Source organism: Panthera uncia, assembly GCF_023721935.1.
Source record: "Panthera uncia isolate 11264 chromosome C1 unlocalized genomic scaffold, Puncia_PCG_1.0 HiC_scaffold_4, whole genome shotgun sequence".
In the NCBI taxonomy this organism is placed as follows: Eukaryota; Metazoa; Chordata; class Mammalia; order Carnivora; family Felidae; genus Panthera; species Panthera uncia.
Window position 1 is genome coordinate 102,898,708 of NW_026057585.1, and position 20,875 is coordinate 102,919,582.

The 20,875-nt window shown below is 61.6% G+C and overlaps 1 protein-coding gene across 1 annotated transcript in view; it reads right to left on the reverse strand.

Annotated features, from left to right (window-relative positions):
• Positions 1-20,875, reverse strand: part of LOC125913191 (histone-lysine N-methyltransferase PRDM16-like) — a 156,260-nt gene that overhangs the window by 44,964 nt on the left and 90,421 nt on the right. Inside the window, exon 2 of the mRNA XM_049618225.1 lies at positions 11,034-11,383. Within this exon, the coding sequence (XP_049474182.1) occupies positions 11,034-11,383 (350 nt within the window). The remainder of the gene's footprint in view (positions 1-11,033; positions 11,384-20,875) is intronic.

Sequence of the window (20,875 nt, forward strand, 5' to 3'; positions counted from 1 at the left end):
CACGACGTTCAGTGACAGCACCGAACACGGAGGCTCAGCGGCATATCCTCTAGGTGTTTTCTCCCAGAGCCCCTAACCGGGCTGGCCAGGCACCCCAACTCCCACTGAATTTTCAGGAGCCCCCACCTCATTCTGCGGGTCCCACCAACGGCTTTGAGGTCTCTTAACGTACTGGAATCTAAAGGAAGCCACTGGCAAAGGGCCACGGCCACGGCGGCGTCCCACAGGCCGGCCAGACCTCAGGTGCCGAGAGGAGCCGGCCGAGGCTCGCCTTCCCCGAGACCAGCCCTCCCCGGGGCCGTCTGGCCGCGCGGCCGGGCAACAGAGGGGCCCCTGGGCAGCCGCACCGCGGGCTCTCCCTGCCGGAAGGTCGGAGGTGAGCCCTCAGCCTCCTCGGAGAGTCAGCGCCATGGTTACCTTGGCGGGCGGTCTGGCATCACAGCCGACTGTGCGTCCGGGAGACGCGAGGTCTCATTCTTCAGGTGACCCCGGGAGGCCGCGACATCCGCATTTCCCGGGGACGCAGAGAGACGCAGACAGAAGGTGGGGCTGCAGCCCTGAGCCCTCCACGGGCCAGTGTCACCTTGGAAAGCTCAGATTTGAGACAGGGTCAGCAGGGGCCCCCTGGGACCGCGCAGGGCGGTGACAGCCTGGGCAGGGGTCAGGACCCGCTGCCGTGCGCCCTCTGGCTCCTTCTCGGTTGGCGAGCCCTCGGGTGGGTGGGACCCGCGTGGGGCGCTCGGGGGCTCAGCTGGCTCCCCCTGGGCTGGGCACACTCACGTCCTTGTCACCTGGTGAATCTTCACGCACACGAGGCTTGGTGGAAGTTCACTCCATGGGACGCTCCCGTGTGAACCAAGCTCCAGCCACCAGAGCCGTCGGAACCTTCTAGAAACGTGGACCTTGGGAAGGTCCTCAGCTCCAAGGTCTGGCCCAGGAGAGGCCTCTGCTCCCTGGTCCCTGCCTGGGACTCCGCTCTCTCGACAGGGCAGGAGGGATGATGGAGCTGGTAGCTCTGTGGGCAGACCCGTGGCTGTCACCCCCAATGGCGTCTCCTGGGGCTCCGGGGCCTGCAGGCCATTTCATATCCTTATTGTTATTTCCAGCCATGATCCCCCTCGGCACATGAGGTTTTACTCTGGTGCAGAAGGAGGCCAGGGGAGGGGGCTCGGCCACCCACAGGCCCTGCCCTCTTCGGCAAACACCTGACTGCGTCCTCCCGGCCGGTCCCTCCCTGCTCTTCCCAAGGCCATTTCCTGCTTTCGCCCTGACCCGAAGGTGCCCGTGGAAGGGGAGGACCCGCCAGGCATCCTCATCCCTGTCCCCTCCTGGCAGCCGCCTCCGGGGCCTCCGCTGAGTGCCTGGCTGAAAGCAGGCTGATAAATTAGTCTAGAGGGAAACAAGGCCGCTCCTACTTGTAAAAGGTCATGGCGACTTTGTTCTGGGTGAGGGTTTATCTCGGCTGCCGCAGGGACAGACAATGCCTCGGGCCTAAATGGCAGAAATCTTAGCTCCTCGTGAAATGACTGTGCTGATAAACCCGAGGGACTTTAGAAAGATCTAAATGGGCAGGAGTGATGCGGGCTTCTGGAGCAGGGCCGAGCAGAGAGGACACAATGGGATGGGCAATTAAACTGGGCATTAGCCCAGACGGGAGAAGCGCTGTCCTCCAGCCAGACGCAGGTGGTTCCCGAGGCAGCAGGACACGCACGTGGGACCCTCGAAGGGCCGGGAGCTGCCGCTGGGGCTGTCCTCCAGGGTGACGGGTGTCTGGGCCCGGGCCAGCGCTGAGGGGAGCCGGGCCCCTGGCCCCTGAGGGTGACATGTGGCCGTCCTGGTCTCAGCATCTTCCTTCCTGGAGGGGGAGACCCCACCAGATACACGAGCGTGTGTCCTGAGGGCTGATTTTTAAAAGTCCCTTTCAGGCTCTTTCATTCGCAGTGCTCTAAATGGTGTGAAAGGCGAGACGGGCACTGCCTGGAGGCCGTCCCTCGGCCTCCGCCCTGCGCCCAGACGGACTGCTTGCCCACAGAGAGGCTGCCCTGGGCTGACTGGCCCCTCGATCAGGGCAAACCCGGCGGGACCCAGGGGGCGCCGACGCCCTTCACCTGCCCGGAGCCGAGCAGTATGCTCAGGCCATGCTGCCCTCCGTTTTGGCTGGGGCCGAGGTGGCCCGTGACATGCCGAGAACACATTCCTAACCCAGGGGTGACCGGTCACAGAAATTCTCAACTGGAGAGAAGCTCTGATAAGCAGGCCAGGCCTGGCTGGGCGGTTCACGCCCTTGTCCCATGACCCAGGGAGACCTTTTATGGCCTGAACGCCTGGGGCTCTCGTCTGATCCAGCGGGAAGGAGGCCCACGGAGGGGCCGAGGCCGTGCTGGGGTTTCCCAGGGACCCCCCCCCCCCACTCCTCTCCCTGGGAGGCCTGCTGCTGGGAAGTGTCTAGAGTAGAACTTTCTCTGCATAAATGACGATGCTACAGATGCGTCATTCTGGCAGGTGTGCCCTCACCACTGCTTCCGGGGGGAGGCGGGGGGGGGCGGGGCCAGCCCCCAGGGGCCGCCCTCACCACTGCGGGCACGGGGGAACCGGGTCCCGCGAGTCTGGCCACTCGCCCCTGTGCCAAACTACTGCGTGACCCTGCGTGACCCCCTCTCTCCACTGTGAGACTGGCCACTGGCCACCCCAGCGGTTTCTGGGCACGAAGATGTGGCCACAGCCCCAGGAGGGGTCTCACCACTGGTCAGCCCTCAGGGGCCACCGTGTGGGGGCGAGAGCTCAGGCTGGGTGACGGTAGGGCCCCCGCAGCTCCTTGCCCGTGGGGACGGCCCCACCCCCACTCCCTCTACAAGGCCCTGATAAGGTCTACGGTGAAGAAAGGCTCTGTGGCTACCTGGTCCCACACCTGCAGGAGAATGTCTCTCTGGGGTCGCAGGGGTGAAGAGAGGGAGGCACCGGGAGGCGGGGGCAGGAAATTTAAGGTCAGCCCTCATCCGCCGAGTGTGCAGACCCTCATGGCTGATTAGGGTGCGCGTTCCTGGGGACCCCCACGGGAACTCGGATCCAGTATTTTGGCCCCAAATCTGCATTTGGAAAGTGCCATAGGGATGCTCAGCACACCAGTTTGGGACCCAAGCCTGAGGTGAGCGGCTGGGGGGGGCGTGAGGGGTCTGCCCCTCCCTGGCCTCTCTCTTTCCGGCCAGAACAAAACCTTGCGTGCAAAGGGCGATCCAGACTGTGCCTCGAAGGCTGCCCGGCTGGGACGGGTTCCTGCCCGGACACGTCTCAGATGCACCCAGGCCCCGGGCGCTCGGGGCCGAGGCCGAATCCTGACCTCAAGGCTCTCTCTGGGGCCTGGAGAATTCCACGTCATGATGCCCTGCCAGGCCCTGCTGCAGCCCACGGGGCTGGGACGTAGGGTCGTCTCCGCGCGGTGGAGTAAGGGCCGGGACCAGGAAGAGGGTGTGTGGACTTCATGTGGTGCACAGTAGGTGCCCGGCCGACTCGGGCCTTTCCTCTGGTCTGCACCACTGGCCACGGGTCTGCCCGGCCTCGCCAGGTGCCCTGTCACATTCCCCCTGTGAGCGGTCAGCTCTCTTCCTGGAGGAAAAGTCGAGAGAAAGGGGGGGAGGGAAGAGGGGACAGAGCCTCGGGAGGCGGCGAGCAGGGCCCAGCCAGAGCCCCACGGGAGGGGACGCGAGCTGCCCAGCCTCCCCTCCGCCCCGCTTCCTGCCCACGACCCCCGTCAGGATTTTCCGCGTTCACAAGCAGCCCTTTGCAGAGTAGGGGTGGGTTTGCTTGGTTGTCACTGGTGTGAGAGAGACGCAGAGGGTAAAATACCATTTAAGAAGTTGGTATTTGGGGACGTCTACTCGAATATGAAAAGAAAATATTTATTTCCTTTTTCGCTTGTGAATCAGAATGCTCTATTTAAAGAAAGTACCCTCTGCTGGATTGCAGCAGAGTTATTACCCCTTAAGGAAATAAAGGAGAACAGTATCAGGGAGGTATTCTTAGTTAGTCATTCTCTACCCTTTTTTCTGAAATTCCTTATATACCCGCGCCTCGGAGCCCGGCCAAAGATAGTGCAGGATCTCATGGCATTCTTGGGCTGAAACGTCTGGACCCAGTGTCACGGTGCTCGGGGGTGATGGCGGAGGGGTTGTGCTGAGTGGCTCCAGGAGACCGAGGAGACTGAGTATGGGTCTCTATGCATCCCTACACCCCCCGCGTGCACAGCGAGCCCAGCTCGGGCCCCGTTCCCACAGGACGCGGCCCCTCAAGTCCAGAGTCCCATTGGTCGGCCCCAATACACCACCGTCCAGGTGTTGTTTCCAAGGGTGTGAACGTGCACTGAGTCACCCATCTAAGACTTCCAGAACGTACGGTCAGCCTCCTAAACGGATTCAGAAAATCATTGGGCGGCGGGGTGGGGGGGAAGCCCATGCAACGTTTCTCAGCCTAAAATAAAACTCCAGACCGCCCTAGACGGAGGGGGAAAGCGCCAGGGAGAGTCAGTGCCAGGCAGGGGAGGGAGAAGCAGAGAGGATCTGAGACTCCCGGGTCCCGGGGGGTAAGATGCTGCCTGCCGGTCCCCAGTGCGCAGACAGAGAGGACAGCCAAGCTCTGGGGCTGAGAATACCATGTTCGAATACTTAACCCGCGAGGCTGTCAGACCAGCGGGAAGCCGCACAGGGAGCCTCCGCGATTCAGGGGGGCCACCCTCTCCCGGCGCCCACACGGCCACTGCTCTTGTGCCACTGTTGGCATTACAAGTCACACGGTCTGAGAGCCACCCCAGCCTGTGTCTGCTCCAGGGTGGGAGACGCTCAGAGGAGGCTCATGTGTGAGCCCTGCCCAGGGGGCGCATGTGCACGGGTGTGTGTGTGGGCCTGGTGTCCTTGGAGCAGAGCCTGGTGTCCCTGGGCTGGGGGCTCTCACTTCTCAAATCACCTGGAGCGCCCGCGGGAACTCCCAAGTCCAGCTTTCTTCTCCCGCCATCCTGGGGCCGAGGGGCCTCCCCGGCTGGCGGCCTGAAGGGCCTGGGGTCCCGTGGCTATTGACGGCTCCTGGGCAGAGGAGCACCCTGCCCGCTGACCAGGTGACCCCGGGTGCACGAGCTCTGCTTCTGCAGAGGCTGCCGGCAAAATGAAACACCCACGGGTCCGAACCGGCCTCCGGCCACTGTTGGTGCTTCTGCTGAAGGACAAACCCTTCCTCCCCGAATCCTGGGGGATGACCGAGCCTGGCTGTGGGAGGTGCCGGCTGCCCCGTCCCCTTTGGGGCTGGATAGGAACCCACGGCCCGAGGGGTCAATACAGCGGGCAGGGTGCTGGGGAAGGCGGCTTACTCTTCCGGAGACATCAGACGCCTCGAGGGGCTTGACGGTAATGTGGCGACTACACGGGCCCAGCTCTGGGTCCACCCTCGTTCTTGTTTGGTCAACTGTGTGGTAAGGACTAGAAAGAACGGAAGCAGGTTCCCGAGAGCCTGGGGAGCTCTGTCTCCAGAGGGAGGTGGGTCCTTGGTTATGAGAGGGCACCCTCCTGCCTGGGCTCAGACCTACGGCAGAACTGGCCCCAGCTCCTGACCCGGCCCCCGGTGGGGGCGAGGTGGGGGGGCCTGGTCCAGGTCCCGCAGCAGCGGCAAACTGTTGTGGCAATGACCGTGGAGAAGGGGAGCCTCGAAACTCCATCTCCTTGCCCCCTGGCCCCCAGCCAAGTCCCTTGTGATAAGAGACCACCCACTCAGTACGTGCACGTGGGACCCTGAGGCTCTGAATCGAGGGGTGCGCTCGTTGAGAGAAACACAGTTCTAGAGGGGAGGGTTGGCGGCTTAGGGCTTCCTCTGACGCCCAGAGCCCGGGAATTAATCCGGAGCCTGCTAACTCAGAAACTGGGCCAGAAATCACGTGAGAAGTGTCCCCTCAGTTGCCCCAACGCGCACTCGTGGAGCCAGCTGCCCAGAGCTGCCAAACCTAGACAGGGTGGACGGGACACCTCCTGCCCTTGGAGGCGGGGCGCCCAGTCTAGGGTTTTCAGCAAAAACCAAGGTGTGCGTGCGTGTGCTCGCGTGTGTGCATGTATACACTCACATGACCACACAGGGGCGAGTCTGGGTTCACTTCTGGATGTGGAGGAGAGAGGCACAGGTGTTTGAGGTGAAGGATGAGTGGTGGGGAAGAAGGCAAAGAGGTTCCCTGTAGAGACCCTGGATCCGAGGAGGAGAAGGAGGCCTCGGGTTGGGGGCCGGGAAAGCCTCCCGGGTCCTTGGAGAAGCTAGTCGTCGGCGCTGTGCTTTCACGCGTGTGTCACCGCACCTCCGAAAGCCCCCCGGAGACTTCCATCCGGAGGCGGGAGAGGCTGCTCGGCCACGCGGGAGGCAGCCCAGTGCCCGGGGAGCCAGCGGGACGCCCACTGGGCCTCGTCGCCAGCCTCCGCTCCAGTCCAAATTGAGACCTCCGAATTTCCTGTCGTTTTAAGGATGCTCGGCAGCTACCTTGGAAAAGAAATCATTGCTTTTCTAAAAATACACGTAGGTGGACAAGCACGGACACCCAGGGAGTCAGCTTCCGTTGCACCCCGGGCCCTTCTCCAGGGCTGTGTGTTCCGGATCATAATGTGATCTTAAATGCACGGCAATCTCTCAGCATCTGAGAGCGCAGGGCCGCGTGGTAGCTTTTGCCTGCACAACCCGCCCCCCCGCCCCGCCCCCAGCCTGGCATCTCTGGGTATGTCCTGGCACCCCAGGGTCTACAGGGGGCAGGGGGGTCCTGGCCCTCGGCAGAGCCTGCCAGCAGGCCCCCGGGGACCCGTGGGGGAGTGGGCCTGGGGGCTTTGTGATCGAGGCGTTGGAGCATCAGAGCAGCCTGCGGCCTCGGGGCCCTTTTCCCCTGTGACCCCCAGAGCTTCCCATGTGGCCCCGGCCCAGACACGGCCTGTTTGTTGACTGAACAAATGAACACGTGTGTGAATATTCAGAAAGTAAAGCCAAGGGGTGAGGTAATCCAGTGGAGTGAATTCTTCAGATAAATGAAACCCCATCAATTCACGTTACCACTTCCCCCCAGCCTCTTACAGGGAGGCAGGCACACTTATTCAACAGCTGATGTTAAAGTGCCCGTTACGGGCCAGGCAACGCTCCGGGCACTGGGGACGCTGCCCTCAGCTGGCTTTCCAGGGGAGACGATGGGCTCTCAAGGAGGAGACGAGCCAAACTCGGGCAGTGTCGGGGTGAAGACTGTCCCTGCCCCCCCAGGGGCCGGCACGGTGCCCCCCCCCCACCGGCCACAGGCCCTGCCCGGGGGCAGGTGGCACCCCCAGGAGCCCACTGCCTCGGGCTGTCACTCGCAGCCAGCTCTTAATTAGCAAAATAAGCCCCACGATGATAAATGTCACGATTTACTCAACAAATGATCAAAATCATTGTTTTTTCAGACCCCAGGGCAATCAAATGCAATCACGGGGTGATTTATTCTGGGCAGACTGAGTGGTGGCTGCATTAGCCAGCAGGCTGCGTCTGGGCGGAGGGGGCGGGGGGTTTGGGCACCTTCCCAGGCAGGGGGACAGACCACCGCCCTCTGAGATGGATCCTGGGGGTCGTTGCCACGCACCCCACACTCCCATCTGGACACAGGGCTGGGGTGCAGGGGACACTCCTGACGTGGGGGTCACTCCCTGCCGTGTCCCAAACCACCAAGGAGGAGGGAGGTCCAGGGTCACTGGCTGTCTGATGAGCGCGTGGGACGGGAGATACAGGGGACAGTCGGAGGGACCTCCCCACGCATGCCCGTTACTGCCCCCGTGACCTGGAGCCTGAAGGTCGTAGGTCACCCATGGCGCCCCAGTGGGCAGGAGACGCGCTCTTGCCAGAAGGGTCACATCACCAGAAACCACGCGGTGGCCAGGCACCGCGTCCATCAGGAAAAGAGAAAAGAAAACAGGACCGTTTGGTCTGATTTCCAAGGAATGGTCCGGAAGAAGAATGTTGTTCTCAGAGTAGAAAGAACATTGTTGCCACGGTGCCCCAAAATGACGGTACGAATATCCTATTTGACCTTGATTTCAAACCAGTCCTCCAGCGGATGCCTGGCCAGTGTCCGGGGTCCCTCTGGCTTCTCCCTCCCGCCTGCCCTGGGGCGCAGACCGTGCCCCGTCTTCCCTGGATCTCCTCTGTCATCTTAGCTAACCCGTCATCACTGGTTCTCCTCAGGAAACGAGTCCTGTGTAAATTGCAGCGAAATCAAAACACCCTGATCTGTAACACTTAAATGCCGGCGCGAGAGCCAACAGTTATGCGTCTAAAACTCGGGCCGCCGCAGGATGATGCGCGCACTGGGGTGTTGTCGCTGGGACGGGCCTGGGACCGTCCTGGCTGTGACCAGAAGGCCCGCGGAGGGCGTCTTCGAGGTCAGAGTGCCTTTTAGCATTCATGGCTCCGAGCTCCCCGGAGGCCCCTCTCCTGTCCAGAGCCACAGAAGGACCCGGGCTGGGGCCCTGTTTGCCCAGGCAAGGACGGGGCCTAACTGAGATGGGGCACCTGGGCCGGCCGGCCTGCCAGAGGAGGGTACAGGGTCACGCAAAAGGGCAATAATCTGTTTGCAGGTGACAGTGGGGAATCCAGCAAGGGCGGCTTAGTTACATCAATTTTCCGGTCCCAAAGCCCCAAACGGAGGTCCGTGGAGCTAGAAAGAAGCCACCCGGACCTTACGTATTTCTGGGAAAAGTGGGTTTTCCCCGAGCTTTCAGGGTGCCTGCCTCCTCCTCTCTCTCCTTGGGGGAGACGGAAGCTGCCCGTCCAAGTCGGCCATCGGTCCTCCGTCGCAAGGCACAACACAAACACGGCTGGGACCCCGTGTGACGGAAGGCCACCAGCCCCAAGACAGATCCCAGAGGCAGGTAAGCAGCGCCCGAGCTCACAGGGAAAACGAGGTCGGCCGAGATAATGCCGGGGTGCGTCTGGAAAGCTGTTTGAGGACATTGGGCTGTGCACACAGTCCTAAGTGCTGGCATGAAAGGCAGCTGTCAGGTCACGAGCACGGAACAAAGCCCGCTGCGAAAACGGGAGGCGCGCCGGGGAGGGAGAACGTTCCCTCACGTACTCGGAGAATAAGCACTATCGAAAAGTCAACAGGCACCGGGCAGATCACAGTGACAGCAGGTACCAGGCCTGGCACCGAGCGAGCAGAAGCGATAGGGGCCGTTTCTTTAGGGAAAGAGCAAACAGAAACGTGCATCAGCACAGACAAGAGCAAGGTTGCTTCAAGGTCGTCCAAAGCCCTACCTGTCGCGTGAACCTCTGCCCTCTCAAAGTAACCTGCTCATTCAACAGTCCAGATCCTTCTGAGCGTGTCAGAAAAGCAGCCTTAAATTCCTCTCTGGGGAAGCCAGGTGGGAAGGACAGGACAGGCAGGGTCTGAAAAAGGCCACCTTGCAGCCAAAGCCACTTACCTGTCACGTTGCTGGGAAAAGGCTCTCCTTGGCCCCCCGAGGGGCCACCCCAGAGCAACGTGCCCACAGAACGACTCTGATTTCAAACCCCTTCGCTACCCGCCCCACCCTGCTCCCAGGCCCTGGTCTGCTCTGAAGGTGACCCCGACCTTGAGGAGCACACACCCGTCACCAGGGGACAGACAGGCTCCCACTCCGGGGGTTCGGCCTCCTCCATTCCTTCATCCCTCTGATCAGCCCGCTGCTCGCCTGAACCCTCAAAGCCCCGCACGGAGCTCGGGGCTCTCAGCCGGTGCTCCATGTGCCCGGCATCCACACCCCACGTGCCTCCTGCTGGGCGGTCGGGCTGCCAGCGTGCAGAAAGGGAGTGGAGACCCCACTTCCGCCGGAGACCCTCCTCCCCTGGTACCACCACGGGCATCAGCACACCCAGCGTCCTGGAGATGCTGCGGAAGGTCCTCAGCACAGGGCGCCTGGTCTTGAGGGCTGGGGAGCAGGGCACACACCTGGGCATCCCAGGTCTCCGGGAGAAATGTAGGCACAGGGGGCAATGTTTAGAAACCATAAAGCCTCCGGAGCGAGAGCAGACACGAGCCTGAGCTGGGGACTTTTCCCAGAGGCCCTGAGAGGTGGGGAGCACTGCCTCCCCTGGCCCTCGCTCCCCTGGTCTCCCCCAGGCAGGCCTCTCTTCCCTCCCTGGACTGTTCACCCCTTCCAAGAGCTGACCTCCAGCAAACACCGTGGAAGGGTCTGGGTTTACATCTGCATTTTCCACCCAGGCAGGGTCTCTGCGGAAAATACCACCGCGCGTCGCCTGTCGTGAAGCAGATCGGCTGGGGCCGGTGCAGAGAACGCTTTTGTGGGGCTCGGGGTCCCCATGAAGACCATCTTGAGAGACCCCCAAGCTGGGGCCCGGCGTCCCTCCTGGCCTAAGATACTTGCAGGGGGAGGGATGTTCTGGGGGTCATCGGCACCCCTCACCTAACGGTCTCCCCTCTCCCGACCGCACGCGGGCTCCGGAACCACCAAGCCGGGCCCAGATTGTGAGGGAGAGCGAATCCGCACACACCCCTCCCTGGCCGGATGAGACGCGCGCCCCACGCTACCCGAGAGGTGGGGGCCCCGGCTGAGCAGGCCACGGCGGGCGGGGGCTTGGGGTGAGGTGCAGGGCCCTCTGGGGGCAGCACGGCCACCAGGCACACATTGCAGGAGCGTTCCCCAGAGTGGAGACTCCTGTTCTGGGACACTCCATTAATCTGCACGGCTCTGCAGAGACCACGGCCTTAGCACCTCAGGTCCAGACGGGGAGCACGGGGGTGTTTTAAGACATGAGCTCATTAAAGACACATTTCCGGGAAGAGAGCAGGCACGGGGGCTGACAGGCGCCCACGAGGACCGCTGATGTTTGCGGACTCGCGTCATGCGAGCTGCAGGACCAAATAAGCCTGGGAAATGTGACATTCGAGCGCTCTCTCCGGCCGAGCCTCCCGCCTCGGGCAGCGCTGCTCAGCCCGGCTTTATAAATAGATGGAACACAAGATAAATGGCCGTGATCAATCACGCTCACACGGGAATGCTCACCTCCCATCCAAAGTCGGCCTCCTTCAACGTGGCCCGCGGTGCCACCATGTACGGGCCAAACCTCTCCCCGATTTCCATCCTCTTCTTGGCCCAGACCCCCAGGCCGGCCCCTGGGATAGAGGACTCTCGGAGCTCAAAGTCTGGCGGGATGGGAATGTCCTCAGGAATGTAGACGGGGGCCTCGTACGGCGAGCCCTCCTTGGGGGTGAAGTCCTCGCTGGTGGGGAAGGGGGACGGCGGCCCCATGGGGGTGGGGGACACGACGCTGTCCTCGGTCTCGTACTCCGCGCTCTCGCCAGCCAGCAGGTCTGGGTCAGGCTCGTGCATGTTATTTACAATGTCGCCGTCACCTGAAGGAGACAATGCAGTGTCAGGCTGTGTGGCACACCCTCCCCCGTGCGGGACCCTCAGGGGGCCCCCGGGACACAGGACAGGATGGGGGCCGAGGGCTCCGAGACGCCGCCACCCCCTGCCCAGGACGCGTCCGCTCTGCCCCGCCCGGCACAAAGCGGCCCTCCCTCCGGGGACGCGGCTCTGCGGGGCTCCTTTGGGAACCGGGGTTCGGAACCGCGCGGCACAGCAGAGGTGTGCGTTTCCCCGCGGCCCCACGCCGCCACCAGAGGACGCGTCTGCCCCTTCTGCTTTGGGAAAGCGAGGCAAGGAGCTGACCACGCTCCACGAGTTTGGGAGCGGTGGGGAAAGCCGTCACAGGGGGCACCCTACCCAGGGCCAGGAGTGAACTATTCCTTCCAGACCATTCTGGTTGCCGTGTAGCCTTGGAAATTAGGGGTCGGAGACATGTCTCAGGTTCTTGGGATTTGGATTATATGAAATTTGCCCCGACACCTGGGCAGCACCTTGGTGGGGCCGGGGGCCCTGGGGATGGGGTTCCTGAGAGCCCGGTGACCTTGGGGCCAAGTTAAGACAGAGGTTTGCTGCAGGTCTCGGGGCTGCAGGTCACGGGGTCCGCCTGTCTGGTGCAGGCCTCTCTTGGGGTCCACCCTAAGAGAGGGTTGGGGCCAAGATTTTGCCACCTGGACAGACAGCAGGCCTGAAGCACAGAAGAGACAGTGAGAAGCGGGCCAAGGGAGGAGTGGGGTCAGCCAGGACAGCGGCTCTGCTCATAGAACGGGAAAGGGGGACCCAGACAGCTGGGTGGCCACAGCAGATTATGCGGAGTCCCCAAGGGCACAAAACGCCCCATGTCCGTCCTCAGACAGACAAACGGACTGTCCATCCACGCAGCGGAATATTACTCAGACACAAGAGGAACAAAGGCTGACCCCCACCCAGCAGACGTGCTGCTCGGCCAAGGGGGCCAGGCACAGAGCACACAGGGTGCGACCCACACAATCCGCTTGTAGAAGCATCCAGAAAAGGCAAATCCATAGAGACAGAGCTCATAATAGTGGCTGCTGGGGGCCAGGAGGGGCTGAATAATGGGCACGGGGGCTCCTCTGGGGGAAGAAAACATTCTGGACCGAGAGGGAGGCGGTGGTCGCACACCTTTGTGAATGTGCCAAAGGGACCGTTCACACTCAGGAGGGGGATTTGTGCTCATGCCGCGCGGCACGGGGAGCCAGAGGAGGGCTGGAGGGGTGAGGGCGCCGCTGACCTCTGACCCTCTGACCTGGCTGCTTCTGCCTCGACGCCCCTCCCTGCCCCAGCCCCCCCCCCCCCCCCCCCCCGTGGCTGCTGGATCAAGAGTCTCCTGAGGGGTGGAGGTGGGGGGGACAGGGACGGGGACGGTGACCTCAGGGTCCTCACGCTGGTTGCAAACAGATCCGCCCGAGAAGTAAGAAAATGTTTTCTTTCACAAGAAACCAAAGTCTTGAAAAGACAAAAAAAAAAATCATGGGGCTAATACTTATTTAATTTAGCAGCATTCACAGAAGTAATTATTCCGTTTTAAGTGGCCGATGGTTGTTCTCATTGACTCGTAGGCTCCTTTCAAAAACGCAACAACAGACCCGCAGCTCCCGCTCCCTCCACCGGGAAGATCCAAGTCGTTAGGTTTGAAAGAACACCCCCATAAGCCTTCGCGGCGACTGCGCCCCACAGAAAGGTAAATTACAGGGGGGGTAATTAACAAGCCGCCTCATTATCTGGGACTGGTAACTGCGCGGGGCTCACAAACAAAACCAGGTTGGGAGCCCCCCCCCCCGCACCCCTGCGCACTTCCCCAGCCTTGGGGTGCCGCGGCTTTGCCAGCGCAGAAAGTGGGGAGGGGTCCCCATCCTGTGCATATTCAGCTCAGGGCTCTAGTTCGGCGTTGGTTTTTATTTTTTTTATTTTTTTTATTTTTTCCTGTTTGAATTCTACTTCCCAAAACTCCTCACCTACTGGAGGAAAATCAGGGCTTTAAAGGCATGTTTAATTTACTGGCCGAGCAAACAGTTTAGGAGAGAAAGGTGGTGTTTCCTGCTGATTAAAGGCAGGCAGCACATGGCTGGCCTCCCACCCCCTGGCGGGCACAGGGGTTAAGTGATTGCCTAAAGCTGCCAGGAGAAGCCAGGTCTCCAAGCCGCGGCCCCTGCTGTTGGGGGAGAGAGAGAGAGAGAGAGAGAGAGAGCTCTCCTTTCACAGGTGGGGTGAGGGGACCTCATCAGCGCACAGGAGACATTCAGAGAAAATGAGGGGCAGCAAACAGCCCCAGGCCCTGGAGAAAGCAGCAAGCTGAGAGAGAGAGAGCCTTCCGGGAGGACCAGCACCAACTGCCCTGCTCCCCAGGGTCCCCGAGCAAACCAGCACCGGAGAGGCTGGACCAAAAGAGCATCCTTCCTCAGCCCTCTGCCCTGGGCACGGTGGGCATTTCCAGGGACGGGGCGGCGTTTTGCCCCCGGCCTCTGCCACCTAGGTCCGCAGGACAGCCAGCACATTCCAGCCAGCCCTCTCTCGAAAGTCAGGATGTAGAGCCAAGAACATGAGCTTTTTATGACTTTGGAAATATAGGCTGTGCAATGTGTGTTGTTTACTTGTCGGGAGAGCCAAGGTCCTTTATTTGGGTTTTGCGGTAATTTCAGGCTAAGGGTTCACGACAGAGTCCATCACTCCTAAAAATTCTTTTGGGAGACCTACCCAAATAATAAAAGCGGGGAGGGGAGGGGAAGGGAGGGGAGGGGCAGGAGCCTGGAGCCAGTGAGCCAGCGGAGTCATCCTGAGCCTCGGCCCCAGGGCACCTGCACCAGGCCAGGGTCCCAGCCGGGTCACTGAGCTCTTGGTGAGTGAACTTCATGCCGAAACCCCGTTTGGAGGCCAGTCACGCGCTGCTCTATGCACGCACGACGGACATTCGGTCTCATCAAACGGGTCAGAGAAGCGAAACCTAGCCGCTCCCCGGGTCTGGACCACACCGGCTGGGAGTCACCAGGTCTTCAGTACCTCCTGCCCCGTGGGAGCCTCCGTGCCCCGGGTGGGAGCCTCCGCCTGTGGCTGGGGGACCGAGGTACCAGGGCCACCTTGCCCTCTGTCCTTCAAGGCTGAGGCATGGTACTCGGGCGGCCCCCACGGTGGTCCCGAAGGACATCCTGATGCTGGCCTGCGACGTCGTTGTCCTCTTGGGAATGATGACACTGCCCACTGCCAGCGGGCCCCGTGAGGGACTATGGGGAACCCTGCCCGCCCACCATCCAGGACCAGCTCTCCCCTGCCACCTTGGACGACTCTCCTTGGGCTCGCTGCCCTCCGGAACACGGCTTCTTTGCCCCAGAGGTTTCTGCCTCTGGACACCTGAGGTGGCCGTGCCAGCCCATGGGGACGCGTGCTCACACCACCTCCCTGGGGCTCCCTCCCCGCGTCCCCGCACCCCTGCAGGCCCACCCCGCCGCCACGCGGGCTCCTTCGGCGCAGGGAGGCCCAGCGAGGGAGGAGGGCTGCTTCTGACACTTTATGCTTTTGCTCCTGGAAACTGTGGGGTCGAGGAGGAGGAAGACGGGCTCCTGGAGAGGGGCGGACTTCACACTGGGGGTGGCCCCAGGGCCCGCTAAAAATGGGCGCTCACGGGGGGAGAGGGCGGCCGAGGGTCAGCAGAAGACCAGGCGAGGCGTCCTTAGGGGCTGGGGCGGCCGTGGGCCTGTATCCCGGCTGTGGTGCTGCGTCCTCGGACCTCCCTGGGGTTAGAGCTAAACGCTGGGGGGGGCCCGGGTCAGACCCCGCGCCCGGGGAGGTGTGCTGTGTCGGCATCCTACATCACGTCCCTGTGGGTGTCGTGCTACAGAGGTACCCCTGGGGGTCACAGGGCAAAGGGTACCCGGCATTTCTGTGTGTTTACTCTTTTTTAAAAAAATTGTTAATGTTTATTTTTGAGAGAGAGAGACAGAGCGTGAGCAGGGGAGGGGCAGAGAGAGAGGGAGACACAGAATCCGAAGCAGGCTCCGGGCTCCGAGCTGTCGGCGCAGAGCCTGACATGGGGCTCGAACTCACGGACCGTGAGATCGTGACCTCAGCCGAAGCCGGACCCTCAACCGACGGAGCCCCCAGGAGCCCCTCTGTGTGTTTATTCTTACAGCTGTGTGTGAACGCACATTATTTCAATTAAAATCTCTGATAAAAGAGCCCTTCCTCCAGAAAACGGCCGTTCTGTGTCCCACCTGCGTGCACATCCCGGGTCCTTCCCTCGGCTCTGGCAGTTTACGCGAGAGCACATTAACTATTCTCTCCTGTCACAGATGCCTCGGCGCCGGGTGCTGGGGGGGGGGGGGGGGGGGGGGGGGGGGGCAGGGAGGTGATGCTTTAAAACAACAAAACCAGCCTCTGAGGGTGACAGCTGTGTCCCCAGTAAACTCGAGAAACGCCAGGGGACCCCTTTCTCACGAGGGCACACATGGACAGACCGGCAGGCAGCCCGTGAGCGAAACCGCCAGGGAGGGTCCCGGTGACGCAGGCGGGAGCCGGGAGGTGTGGACCTCGCCCCCGAGTTCCTGCCGCGTCCCACCTGCCCGTCGGCACAAAAGGTTGTGCCGATCCGCCGGGACCCGGGTACGCCGTCTGGGTCACACTTGGTGCTGACGTTGGTGCCCGGCAGGGCTGGGACAGGGAGGCCGGCGAGGTGCCCAGCGCCCGGCCCTGTGACCGAGCCCCTGAACTCTGCCCCTTCTCTCCTTCGGGCCTGGCACCCTCCCGCGCCGGTGCCCCCGACAAGTTCTCAGGGGCAGGTCCGGCGGGAGCCCGCGGCGCGACGGGACGTCTGTGAGCCCGTTTCCCCAAGTTAAGACGGACCCAACATCATGCGTTCGTCAGAAGACTGGGCGTCACCACAAGATGCCACGGTGATCTGAAAATACTAATTCTTAGAAACCCCGTGTGCTGTTGCCATTGTAGTTCGGGTCGGGAATGCGGACCCCACCTTCAGGAGGCCCCCAGGGGGTGGCGGACCGGGTGGTGCGTGGGGCCTCGAGGCGGTCATTGGATTCACCCCAAGTCTGAAGCTTTCCTGGGAAGCTCCCCGCTGGACTCCTTGAACCCCGAGATTCTGCTGCATCTCAGGAGGGGCCCCGGGGAAGTGGGGAGGCCAGCAGCCGTCCCGAGAAAGGCCCACACCCGGCAGCACGGATGCAGGAACACAGGCAGGGCATGGAGAGGTCAGTGCCCTGAAGGCCACCCTCGTCGGCCCCCTACGCGGTGGGAGGAGGGGCGCGGCCCCCTCACGGGCACCACCTTCTCGCCGCTGAGCTGCCTGCTTTACAGATGGGGAGACATCTGTAAACACCATCCCCACTGGTCTGGGGCGGGCCCAGCCTCAGGGAACCGGCAGCTAGATCTGTGGACCCCGCCCAGCGAGGGCCGATCACCTCGGGGTCTGCGGTCAAAACCAAAGTGTCCTCAGCTGATCTGATGATGACTCTCGAGGGGACACCAACGTCTGGAACTTGGGGGGAGAAAGGACCATGGGGAGAGGAGGGGAGGAGTTGCCACGGCCCCCAGGAGCTGAGCTGCTCAGGACAGGACCTTGGTGTGCGGACCCCGGCCCCACAGACCTGGGGGTAGACAGCCCTGCCCAGTGGGGACACGCAGGCTGACCACGGCCTGGCCCTGAGAGGGGGTGGCACACCTGCGTCCTGGATGCCCCGGGGTCCGGCCTGCCGGCTGCAGCCGCCTCGTGGGGCCCACAGAGCCCACGGAGGAAACCGTCCCTGTCACCCCACAGAACCAAGCCCGAAGAGGCCCTGTTGCTGGTCTCGGCCCTCAAAGCTCAAAGCTCAAAGCTCAAAGCCACCTCCCACGTTCGTCCTCAAAGGACCCCCAGCAGCCTGGCCTGGGCGGCCCCTCCTGTCCTCCGGACCCACCTGTCCCTGAGCAGGTGACAACAATGCTCCAGGCCCGGGCCCGGCCGGCTCCCCAAAGCTCTTGGGGACACATCTGGGGCTGAACATTGTGACAGACATCCTCCCCAGTCAGACAAGGTGCAGTGAGTGCTCCTGGTGCCCCGCGGGGCACCACAGCGGCTCTGGGCCGGGGGCACTCCACCTCTGAACACAGAGATCCATGGCCGCCCCGTCAGAGAGGCCGCGGTTTCTTGTGGGCACTCCTGGTGCCCTGCTGGCACAGCCACTTAACAGACACGAGGACGCTTCTTGAGTCAAACGAATCAGAGTCACAGTAAACTGCACTGAGCTGGAAGCCAATCTGACAGTCGTCCCCGGTCTGGGGAACCCCAGGTGGACTCAGGAGCGAGGGCAGGACCTAAATGTCACCGCAGGCAAGCCCACACGGATGGCATCCCGCTGTGGGTCAGGCCGAGGTGCTCAGGGAACCGCGCCCAGAGAAGGAAGTCGTGCCCACCAGCGGCCCCGAGTGCCCTGCAGGGGAGGACCGCACCAGCCCAGAAGGCCAGCTGCTGAGCGGCAGGGGACGGGCCCTCTGAGCGCCCACACAGAGCCGTGACCCTGGGCAAACCCTGGAGGCTCCTGGTGATGGGCGGCCCTGCCAGGCCAGGTGAACCCAGCTGCTGGATGCTTTGGGGGTGTCCTGCCCCTCTCTCAGATTGCGGTCCCTAAGCCAACAGCCCCAGCGGTCCCCCGACCCCCCTCCAGACCCGCCCAGGCTGAAACGGGGTGGGCGAGGGGGGTCCGTGGGCACCCCTGCCGTGGCTCCCGCAAGTGAGGGGCCAGCCCACGCCAGACGGGCTGAAACGGTGGAGCGCACGTCGGGCGGACGGGGTCTAACACGGAAGGAGCCGCGTGTCCTTAAAACATCCAGAAGGTCACCCTGGAAATCCGGACCAGCGCCTGTCCACACGGCCCCGACCCACTCAGCTCTGACCCGCTTCCAACAAGCCCCGAAACCTGGCACGCTTGTTCGAGCTACCAGTCACCCCGTCGTGTCCCGAGAGAAGGGAAATGGTGTCCGTGCTCCTCTGCTGGAGGCACTTACAGAGGAGGTGGCAAAGAAGCCGCCCGCGTCCCCCGGGCCCGAGCGCAAGAGAGACTTCCCAGGATGGTGCTGAGGGCTCCCCTCGTCCTGCCCACAGCTCTGGGCCCCCAGCTGCCTGCTGTCATCAACGGGGTCTCCGCCAGGTGACGGAGTTCAGCACTGCCACCGTACCTCTAAGTGCCCCTCTCTTCTGAGCACGGCTGGTGGGGGGGGGGGTGGTCTACACGGGGTCGGACGTGGAGGCCCCCACGGGTGGACTGCAGGCCTCTGGGAAGTGTGTCCCTCCCCGGGGTCGGTGTGGGCCCCGGGCCAGAAGTCGCCCTTACGGCAGCCACTAGCAACGGCCCCAGACCACGGTGTCTGCCAGGGAGGGCCTGGAGGAGCACAGGGCACCACCCCCAAAGCCAAGGCCAGCTTTCTGTGCCCTGGGGAGAGAGACACCTCAGCGGGCCTCCCCAGAAGTGGCATTTATAGGTATCAGCTCAGTTCGGGGCAGCTTATGTACAGAATGTGAGGGTTGGCAGTGTGGAAAGCAGAATGTCCCCATCACAGCCCTGAGACCGTGGACAAGCACACCGTTCAATTCTAGAACCACTCAGCAGGGGCTCTGGAAGCAACCGGGGAACTACAGGCAGGCCTGCTCACAGCATTTTCTTCTCCTTGGTTCTGCAGGCTGTGGGCACCCGTGGGCACCTGTGGGCACCAAAGGCAGCTTGGCCTTAGGGTTTCACAGGCTGCTTGGTGCTGATGGGGCCCAGGGAGCACGCAGCCAGCACTGCCCTTGATTCAGGGGAGGCAGAATTGAGACGTCCCCCACTTTGTATATCAAGTCAGGGAAGTTCAGGGAATACCCACTTGCTCATGGCCACAGCGGCAGCCAGGGCCCAGCGGGGGGTTGCCCAGTCCTGATTCTAAAGCTCTCAGATGCCACACTACCTACCCCAAGTTTCCAGCTACAGTGAGAACACACCTAAAAAAGTGCCCCAACATTTAGTGATGGCCTCCCTCATGCCCCATGGAAGACATACAAGAAGTGAATGAATAACTTGATGGTGGAGGAATGGGTGGGTGGGTGAGTGGACGAAAAGATGCATAGATGGATGTATGAATGAACGGGTAGGTAGGTAGAAAGATGACTGGGCAGATGGATGGATGAAAGGGTGATGAGTCAATGTGTAGATGAATGGAAGGATGGATGGATGGATGGATGGATGGATGGATACAAGGATGGACAGATGGATGGATGGATGGATGGATGGATGGATGGATGGATGGTTGAATGGATGGATGGATGGATAGATGGTTGAATGGATGGATGGATGGATGGATGGATGAATGGTGGATGGATAGGAGGATGGATGGATGGATAGAAGGATGGACAGATGGATGGAAGGATGGATGGATGGATAGAAGGATAGAAAGATGGATGGATGGATGGATGGATGGATAGTGGATGGACAGAAGAATGGAAGGATGGAGGGATGGATGGGTGGATGGATGGATGGATAGAAAGATGGACAGATGGATGGAAGGATGGATGGATGGATGGATGGATGGAAGGATGGATGGAAGGAAGGATGGATGAATGGTGGATGAATGGTGGATGGATGGATGGATGGATGGAAGGAGGGATGGATGAATGGTGGATGGATGGGTGGATGGATGGATGGATAGAAGGATGGACAGATGGATGGAAGGATGGATGGATGGATGGATGGTTGAATGGATGGATGGATGGATAGAAGGATGGATGGGTGGATGGATGGAAGGAAGGAAGGAAGGAAGGAAGGAAGGAAAAAGGAAGGAAGGATTGATGAATGGTGGATGGATGGGTGGATGGATGGATGGACGGATGGATGTGAGGACAATCTTGAGGGCAATGCTTAACAGTAAAGGTAGAAGGCAGGAGTGTCACTGCTCTTTCCCTGAGGATGAGTCCCATTAACATGACTCCATGGCTCTTCTCCCTCTTGACTCTGATTAGTTAATCTGGGACAAATACCTGGGTTTGCTCCACCCAGCCTCCACCTTGGGAAGGGGCCAGTTTCTCTACTGCTCCTTCAGGACTGCCCTCCCTCCACCCACCTGCCTGGCCCAGCATTCCAGGGGTAAGGTGAGCATTCTGTGATTCTGGGGCTCAGCCCGAGCCTGCCCTGCCCTCTCACTGAGCTGTACCGCACACCTGAATCTTTGTGGAGAAATAAGGTGGGAATTTAGTTCTTATCTTCTGACCCTGACTTCTCCAACCAAGCAGGGAGGAGTACTCCTCACTGGGCCCCTCGAGACCCCCCAAAGCTCCCCCTGCTTCAGAGCCTGGAAGTCCGCATGAGCTGTCACATCGCCGGGAGAAGGAGACGCGCACTCAGTCAGGCTGGGTCTACGGAAGCCCCCCACCCTGGGAAATGAGATGTGTCTGTTTCTCGGAGGATTTCTGTGGGGTGCGGCCATTCGAGGAGAAGCCCCCTCATCGG